This window comes from Limulus polyphemus, unplaced genomic scaffold (assembly GCF_000517525.1).
Source record: "Limulus polyphemus unplaced genomic scaffold, Limulus_polyphemus-2.1.2 Scaffold6718, whole genome shotgun sequence".
Lineage (NCBI taxonomy): Eukaryota > Metazoa > Arthropoda > Merostomata > Xiphosura > Limulidae > Limulus > Limulus polyphemus.
The window spans coordinates 38,052-47,413 of record NW_013672328.1 but is presented as its reverse complement, the minus strand read 5'-3'; the positions used below and the strand labels follow the sequence as shown (position 1 = coordinate 47,413).

The 9,362-nt window shown below is 39.2% G+C and overlaps 1 protein-coding gene across 1 annotated transcript in view; it reads left to right on the top strand.

The window, feature by feature from the left end:
• Positions 1-246: 246 nt before the first annotated feature.
• LOC111089591 (sushi, von Willebrand factor type A, EGF and pentraxin domain-containing protein 1-like) overlaps positions 247-9,362 on the top strand; it is a gene marked incomplete at its 5' end in the record, with an annotated part of 21,844 nt that continues 12,728 nt past the window's right edge. Inside the window, 4 exons of the mRNA XM_022402394.1 lie at positions 247-465; positions 2,896-3,132; positions 3,895-4,116; positions 8,495-8,698. Of these exons, the coding sequence (XP_022258102.1) occupies positions 247-465; positions 2,896-3,132; positions 3,895-4,116; positions 8,495-8,698 (882 nt within the window). The remainder of the gene's footprint in view (positions 466-2,895; positions 3,133-3,894; positions 4,117-8,494; positions 8,699-9,362) is intronic.

Here is a 9,362-nt window from a genome sequence, read left to right as displayed (position 1 = left end):
TAAGTGGCAGCGTATTTTATAGATCCCATTGTCGTCTGCGAGATCAAAACCTGCGGGTGGTTTGGTAAAAAAATGTATTTCTCCTTGAAATTCGGCACTTAATATGTTTTAATCTCTTTTCAGGCACATTGTACTACTATATATTAAGAGTAAAAACAACAACAACAACGTGTTTTACTTTTAGTATATTTAATGTTTATCAGAGTACTTAAAATTCAACTAATCCGTTTTTTTAATACATCCTAGAAATTCAAGAGGGCCCTCTGCTTTGCTCAAGACCGAACGACCCCATTAACGGAAAAACCGTCTGTGAGAAACTGAGACATGATGGAAAGTACCCAACTGGCGCTACCTGTCGGTACTTTTGTAACCCTGGATATGAATTATCGGGGTCAGTATCAAATACACCCGTTATGGTGTGTCGAGGGCCCGAGTGGAAAGTGTACAAAGGTGTCAGTTGTGCTTGTAAGTAAAAAATATAGACAGCGTACTCACTATACAGTTGTTTTATGAGTGTCTGATTTGAAATATACATATCTTTCTAACTTCCTTGACAATTATAATATTTCATGTCACTCTAGCTATTAACTTAATACTTAATCACAAACGTGAAACTGATACTAGTAGTTAACCCTAATCCCAAAGAACGCTGGCGCCTGATGGCAAGAGAGCAGGATGTCACGTCACATTAATTTCCACCGAGTGACACCAGTTCCGAAGAGGGTTTTTGATGGTGAATATTAAAAGTGATTTGTTTGTAGTTAAGCATAGAGTTACACAGTGTGTTATCCGTACTCTGTCCATCACGGGTATCGAAACTCGGTTTCTAGCGTTGTAAATCCACAGACATATCGTTGTGCCACTGGGGGGGGGGGGCATTAATGTGATATTGTATATATCACAGATTGTCTACTTGGGTAGAATATTTAATAGTTTATAGCATGATATTAATATATGTTAGACCAAGTCACGTTTACAGTTCCTATATATCATTCAATACGACTACACTTCGTTCAAGTATCAGGAAAAAAATATCGCTAAATAAAAAAAATCTGTGTAGGGCTGGCTACTGAACTTGAAAAAAGGAATTAAACAATATGGGGAAAGAAACGAACATATCACTTGATTCGGGTAATGATCACATAGCAGACTAAGCCGTCTCGACTTTACATGGAGAATATAATCCCAAAATAACTGGCTTCCTTACTAGCAAAATAAATTGAACCAGAATTTCCAATCGTAAAATGTGACTCTATTGTAAAATAGTCATAAAAGTAGTATTCTAAACTTAACTAAAGGAAAGTTATAATGATGAAAGCTGAGATTCTATTCAAACACCAAGCTTTCGATAGACAAAGTGGGGAAGCCAGTAATATGGGGATTATACTCTCCATGAAAAGTCGAGACGGCTTAGTCTGTTATGTGATCATTAGCCAGATCATGTGATATGTCCACTTCCATCCCTATCTTGTTTAGTTCCTTTTTTTCAAGTTCAGTAGCCAGCCCTATATAGATTTTTTATTTAGCGATATTTTTTTTTCCTAATACTTGTTTGTTTACTGTTTTATAAGATGGCGTACATGGGTTACTAGGTTACAGAGTGCATTCTAAAGCTTTATAAATTTTGCTTAACATAATAAAATAGGTTGTCAAAGATTGTGAAGACTGTTTTACTCTATAAAATGATGATAAAAGTATAGTTACTACTAGAATTAGCTAGGCGCTAGACCTATTTAAGAAATATGATGAATGAAAATAAGAAATCTCGCGAGGTTTTGGCTATTCGCCGGTTTTCGACTTTGAGACGCTTTGGATAGCTGAAAAGCGGCATATACACTGTAGATAGAGCAACTATACGAGATCATATCTTTGAGACGCTCTGGATAGCTGAAAAGCGGCATATACACTGTAGATAGAGCAACTATACAAGGTCATATTTTTGAGACGCTCTGGATAGCTGAAAAGCGGCATATACACTGTAGATAGAGCAACTATACAAGGTCATATCTTTTAGACGCTCTGGATAGCTGAAAAGCGGCATATACACTGTAGATAGAGCAACTATACAAGGTCATATTTTTGAGACGCTCTGGATAGCTGAAAAGCGGCATATACACTGTAGATAGAGCAACTGTACGAGGTCATATCTTTGAGACGCTCTGGATAGCTGAAAAGCGGCATATACACTGTAGATAGAGCAACTATACGAGGTCAGATCTCTGAGACGCTCTGGATAGCTGAAAAGCGGCATATACACTGTAGATAGAGCAACTATACGAGGTCATATCTTTGAGACGCTCTGGATAGCTGAAAAGCGGCATATACACTGTAGATAGAGCAACTATACAAGGTCATATCTCTGAGACGCTCTGGATAGCTGAAAAGCGGCATATACACTGTAGATAGAGCAACTATACAAGGTCATATCTAGCTTTTGATGACCCGTAGAGAAGAAAATCCAGATGTCTTATGTATTATTTTAACACGGGCTTCCGTGTCATTCTTACATAGAGGGTGCTATGGCACTCTCCGATAATATAAAATTTAATAACAAACTTACACCTCATCAAATATCATGCAGAACCTGACTAAATCACGTATTAAATAAAAACATAACTACTCTTCATATAATACTAGTGCACTCTCCGGGGCCAAAGTTTGTGAAACTAGCATTCCTCCTGTATTTATATTTCATTGGCTCGTTTTTAAACTATTTTCAACCAATAGCATAAGAGAACCAGAAGTTGTTTTAGAATAAACAATTTTACATTAGTAATATTTTTTATTATTCATAACACAGATTCTAGTACAAATATTAAGGTATTTTACTGATTGAAAATAGATCTACTTCGTAAACATTTGAATGAAATGCAAGAAAGTAAATAAATCTTTCAGCAAACCATTGCTCTGAACCCACGATCCCCAACAATGGCCACCTGGAATGTCCAACATATTCGACGGGCTCTCCTCAAAGTGGCATTTCTGCTAACAATAAGTTAACGTATGCCAGAGGGATTATATGTCACTATCGCTGCTATCGTGGGTATACCATTCCTTCAATCCAGAGAAATAAAACAGTTATCCAATGTATAGGGCCTTACTGGAACAGCACTGTTTATCCTCAATGTAAAGGTGAGTGATAATTCTGCTCCTTGAACTTTTATGGAAGTCCCGGATGTATAGGTTAAGATAAACCATACTCTTCTAATGTCGTAACTACTACCGAGATATTGCCAAGTGTTAAATGTTACAATAATAAACTGAAATGGAGAAGTCGAGTTTTTTAACCAGTTTGTTTTCTTTCGGTATAGCGTTCACAAGAATCACGTTTATATGAAATTATTTGAACAAATATTATGTTTTGAAATTCGGCTGAAAGGGCAAGTTTGTTTGGTGGAACGGGGATTTGAACCTGCTGATTGCCAGTCGAGTGCCCTAACCACTTGGCCATACCAGGCCTAATATTATGTTATGAACTGTGTGATAACGGCTGGAAAATATATAACAATTTTAATAATGGCTGGAGACGGCTTAAATGGGTAATGAAGAAAAACTTTAATATAAGTTTAACATGACAGCAAATGTACAACGTTTCGACAAGGTTTTGTCATCATCTGTACCTGTCATTTTACCTGATGATGACAAAACCTTGTCGAAACGTTGTACATTTGCTGTCATGTTAAACTTATATTAAAGTTTTTCTTCATTACCCATTTAAGCCGTCTCCAGCCATTATTAGTCTCAAAGTGGGTTCCTCGTCATCGAATATAACAATTTTGTTTTTAAATAGAATAGATTTTCTTAAATAATAACAAAATATATCTTATTATTTGTATTTAGAAATTATAAATATTTTTATTCAAAAGTGATTTGATATTATTTTTTGTACAAAAGCTACTCCCAAACCTATAAATTGTACTGACCAAGCCCTAGTGGCAGAAGGTGGAGTTACTGAAGTGAAAACACCCAGGTTTGTTGCTGGAGATGGGACAGATTTAGATGTGGAGTGTGTGATCCAGGGGGAGTTGGAGCCTGGGGAGTACAACAACACATGTAAAGCTACTGATCCTGACTTGGGAACTACTGTAGAATGTACATACAAGATAAGAGTGAAAGGTAATACTCCCCTAACGAATGTAGTTTATATTATGTATAACTTTCTGCCATTGAACATAGAAATCATCATTTAACTTGATTAAGTTTGTTGGCTACGTCTGTAGTTGTTGTGTCTGTTGTTAGTTACGAATATATTAATATCTTTAGTTATCGTGTCTATTAGGATGTGAAAAACTACTGAACTTGAAATTAATGCTGAGTATTAGTATTCTGTAAAGATAATAGATTATGGTTTTTTAAATCCTCTGGTGGTGAATGTTAAAGTGGGGTTTAAATAATAACATGTTTTATACACAAATTAAGAACATTTATTTATCAGTATGACCAAAGTCTGTTTAGCTATATCATTTTAAATTGAAATGGATTCTTCTGATATGATATCTAACCTTCACTCACAAATAGCCATTCTTGACTTATACTGCCCTATATATGCGTAACTTTTTGCTCGCCACTAGCCTTACATGTATTCACTGGATACATCTGCATGCTATCATGCCAATGATCATGCACCGACTTTCTACCAGTAGGAGTGCAACATAACTCCTATCATCTTTAGCACCCTCTCTTCCATGTCACCCCATAATCACTACTCGATTGGCAGTCATACTGCTATGACGTGTTTTCACTCATGCTATTCCGACTGATTGTTTTCATTGAATAGTTCAGTCGAATATTATTCAAGACCTCATAGTATTTCCTGGTTTTTCAAACCATATTTTTTCGAGTTTTCACTATTTTTCGAATTGCTTTTGGACCTTCAATTCTCCCTTTTCCCAGTCCAATCTACTCGTCATGATCTCCTAATTCCACATTGCAACTACCACTGCTTCTTCAACAACATCAGGGCAAGTTTTATCGGCTCAGGAAGTAACAGCTGTGGTTCGAAGGGAATTAGCTACCTGTATGCATGTGTTGCATGATGATTATCCTCACCTACCATATGCAGATATGCCTAAATATGGGATGAGGATTTTGGCAGCCTGCTTCTTCCTCCTGTCTATGCCTCACAGTCACGTTTCGTTTCGGGGGAGGTGCCCAGGCCTCCTCTTCCTCCCTATATCAACTTAATCAATCAGGTATGCTACAATTTTTTCTTGTCTCTCGTGTCCTATAATTCCACACCAGCTATTCTCAGTTATGGGCCAGTGGGACAGTATCTAGTGTTTCCTCTCTCACCAGATATTGTGGTTCAAGTGGGTTGATTTGGGGACCAGTTCCATTTGGGAATCAATATGCAATGCGACCCCATATACTCTGGACGAACATGCATCTATGTTTCCCTACTTCGACTTCCAGCGATTCGGGTCGCTTGTCCCTTTGTGGGGTTTGAACCCCAATACTTCGGTTTTCCTTCTCCCAGCCTCAGTTTTCCCGAATTCGGCTAGGAATCTCCGGTTTTCCACTCTGGCATTCTTCTTTTCTTCTGCCCTTTCCTTGCACACATATGGCTCCTCTGTTGTTGAGACCTGTTGAGTTAGGATGTCCTTTTGTCTCGGATGCAGTTGCCTTCTCATTGTATGATTTTTGCATGGCTCCTTTTCTGTGCCAGAAGGTTTATGGGGGCATTCCCGACTTTTTGAACCCTGGAGTTGAGTCCGCATTGTTGCATACCTTTTTTTCCTCCTTGGACTCCTTTTTCTTCAACCCCTACTGAACCTGTTCCTATATGTCGTTTTCCTCCTTCTTCTCCATAACCGGTTCTAACCTTTTGTATTCCTGAGGCTCACCATAAGTTCTTGGGGCACCATCCTAGGGATAACAGATGGTCTTGATGACTATATTGTGGGTTCAGGTCCTGTAAGGACCAGGCTTCTCCACTTTGCCTACATATGGAGGTCCTTCACCACAGACCCTTGGGTTCTGAGGTTTGTCTCAAAGAGTTTGGTAATTCTGTTTGATTCTCTTACTCTGTTGACCCAGCATCCAGTTTCCTTCCTTTCTCCTTGGGGTCTTGTTTCTAGCCTGCAGCTTTTGGAGGTGGTTCAGGACTTACTTTACATGGGTGCCATCATATGGGGGGGATTCATGTCCTTCAGGTTTTTATTCCCATATGTTTGTCATCCCCAGAGACACCAGAAACTGGCACCATGTCATCAATCTTTTAGCTCTGAACTTCTTCTTGGTTCTCCCATAGTTCACCATGGAGTCATACTTAGCCCTTCAATTGGTTTCACTCCTGGTCTACGTATGATGATGGTTGATGTATTGGATGCGTACATACACATTCCGATTTCCCCTGCATCCAGACGTTATCCTTCTTGTCCATCAGGTGGGAGGTGTTCAGTTCCAGGCTTTTCTGTTCGGACTCGCCTTGGCTCCCTGTTTTTTTCAGGTGGTCTGGATGTTTGCCCTTCTTCTTCATTTCCACCATTACATGGCTGGCTGGCTAGTTTTACTTTCCTCACAGGCTGACACTGCTCTTCATACACAGGTTCTCCAAAGAAAAGTGGCTCAGGCTGGTTGGTTGGTGAATGGGGAGAAGTCTTTCCTCATCCCCATGCAATATCTAGTTCATCTTGGGGTGTTGTTTAGTTCCCTACTTCTAGTTTGCAGCCTCTCCTCTTCTTTTTCTCCCACTGCATGAGAGGTTCTGTCTTCTCTGGGAGCTCTCATCCTTCTTGGTCGTGTCCACGTGCATCACCTTCAATGGATTTTGTTAGACCAGTGGAGTTTCATTTGGGATCCCTTGGACACCCTTCTCTTCCCTCCTCCTTTCTTACACACTGACTTCACCTGGTGGTTGGATAGAAACAACACCACTGTGGGCATTTCTCTTCCTCATCCTCATCCAAAATGTCACTTTTTTCCAGCTGCCTCTCTTTCTGGTTGGGGTGTTTCCCTATATGCTCGAGTGGTCTTGGGGCAGTGGAGTTTTCTCTCCATATCAGTCTCTTGGAGCTCATCACTGTCTGTTGGGCTTTTGTTCACTTCCTTCTGGTCAGAGTGGTCAATGGACCCACTGATGTTTTGGTGGCTCTGTTCCAGTGGGATGTTCCATTTCTGGATGTCTTTGCCACACTTATCTCAATTCCCAGCTTCCTTGGTATTGGTCTCATGTTCCACATCCATTGGCTGGAGCAGTAGATTCCCCAGTCAGGCTTGGACAGGCCTCTTCCCATTTGTCTGCTTCCTAATTTTCCTTTCCATCATCCAGATCTCTCCATGTTGTGTTCTTTTCAGGCATATTTTGTTTTACATTATATGCCCATGTCTTCCATTCACTTGCTCTTTCTCCCTTGTTTTATTCACCCTCCCTCACCCTGCCTCTCTTCTTGATTGAATCTTCAGTGTTCGTCCTCCATGCCCTTACCCTTCCTCTGTTTGAGTTTTTGTCCACCTGTTCCATCTCTCCTTACAGACCCTCTTCCTCGTCCTGTTGGCAGGCAGGTGTCATCGATCAGATATTTTCACTATTGATATCCACCTCGCCCTTTATCACTGTTCATATGTGAACAATGGCACTTAGTGATGAACTGGAGATGCACCCCCAATTCACTGTCCACCTTCCTGTCATTCCCCAGATGTCGTTTCCTGGCAGATATGGTGATGGTTATGTTTGATGTGCATAAATGATGTTGTGGGGAGTTCTTCCTGTGATTCCACCCTTATTACGATACATTTTCACGTGGGCAAAGAATATACCTGGCTTAGAAGTGGTGCAGTCTCCCACCGGGGTGCTGCTTTCCATTTATTCGCACACCCCATGGTCTTCCTTTGGGTGCTTTCTAAAGGTGGATCATCTTCCCACCAGACTCTTGCCAACTCTGTCGATTCTAGCTATTTGTGAGAAGAGGTAAGCTATCGTATCAGAAATTAACTTTTTCCTACACTGAAAATGTACTTTCAATAGATGCTTATCTCTTCTCACATTTCCCACCTGACCTCTCCACTTCCGGTGTAGGTTTTGAATATACTGCTCAATCTCGAAGTGATTACGGGTTGAATGGAAGAGAGGGTGCTAGTGATGATAGGAGTTGTGTCTCACTTCTATTGGTGGAGGGTTGCTGTATGATCGTTTGCATGATAGCATGTATTTGTCTGATGTGAGGGTAAGTGGGAGTATCAAGGCTAGTGGCAAGCAATAATTTGCACATATAAAGGGCCGTAAAGTCCAGAAAAGCTGTTTGTGAGTTGTGATAAATGTCTATCAGAAATATATTTTCAGTGTAGGAAAATGTTAACTTTGATTTCATCATAATAACTCATAAAACATTTTGGTAGTTTAATATTGCCAACTTTTACTTAGTTGTTAGGTCTGTTTAGTTATTTTGTTTTAAATTTAAATATTTTTGTTTGTTTTTATACACACACACACAGAGAAAATGTTCAGTAGATCAGTAATACCAACATTTTCTTGATCACTGTTTATTATCATCAGGGATGGCCTGCACATCTCCACCACAGATAGATCATGGATCATTTAACTGTATTCCTGGAAAGTTTGGAGAACTAACACCTGGAAGTATTTGTAACTATCACTGTGATGAAGGATATGTTACTCCTCTCAGCCAATCTGAGTTAATCACATGGATATGCCTCTCTAATGTACAGTGGAACATAACAGATAAACCCACCTGTTTAAGTAAGTAATTGGTTCTTTATTTAATGTGGTTTGATTTTTTTCAGTTTTATCTTTTCAATCGGGAAACTTATTCTGGCAGTGTTTAAGAAAAAAATGAAAGTTTCATTAATATTTTAGTATTAGATGTGTTCGCTTTATAATGGGAGGATCGACCAGGAACATTATTAAGTAAATCTTAATTTAGCTAAATGACTGAGTTTTAGCTAAAAAATAAACTGATTTGACACAGGATGTAAATTGAAAAATAATCTTTATTTGCATTGGAAAGCAAAGAGACATGTATACTGGACAGTCGACTTTCTACAGGATCACTGAACCAGTTAACTGTTATTATCCCTTGAGATGACTTTCCTTTGATTGACCAACTTTCTGAAACAATTGAAATTAGATGTAGACCTGTTCTGACAAAAACTGATACTCTCTTCAACATAGGAAGCCTCAATTTTACCCATAAGCTACAAGCATCACCACTTGACTGGTCATTCTATTGTAGCATACAAAGGCTGTAACCTCTAGATATCATCTACTCGGTCATGTGAAGAGCATTGCTGTTGATGACCTACCTTACCCTTACCTAACAATAGTATAGTAAGTTTACTAGACAGTACTACCCCACCGACGGACGAAGTAAGTATATTATACTGTCGTTAGTAGAACAAACGAA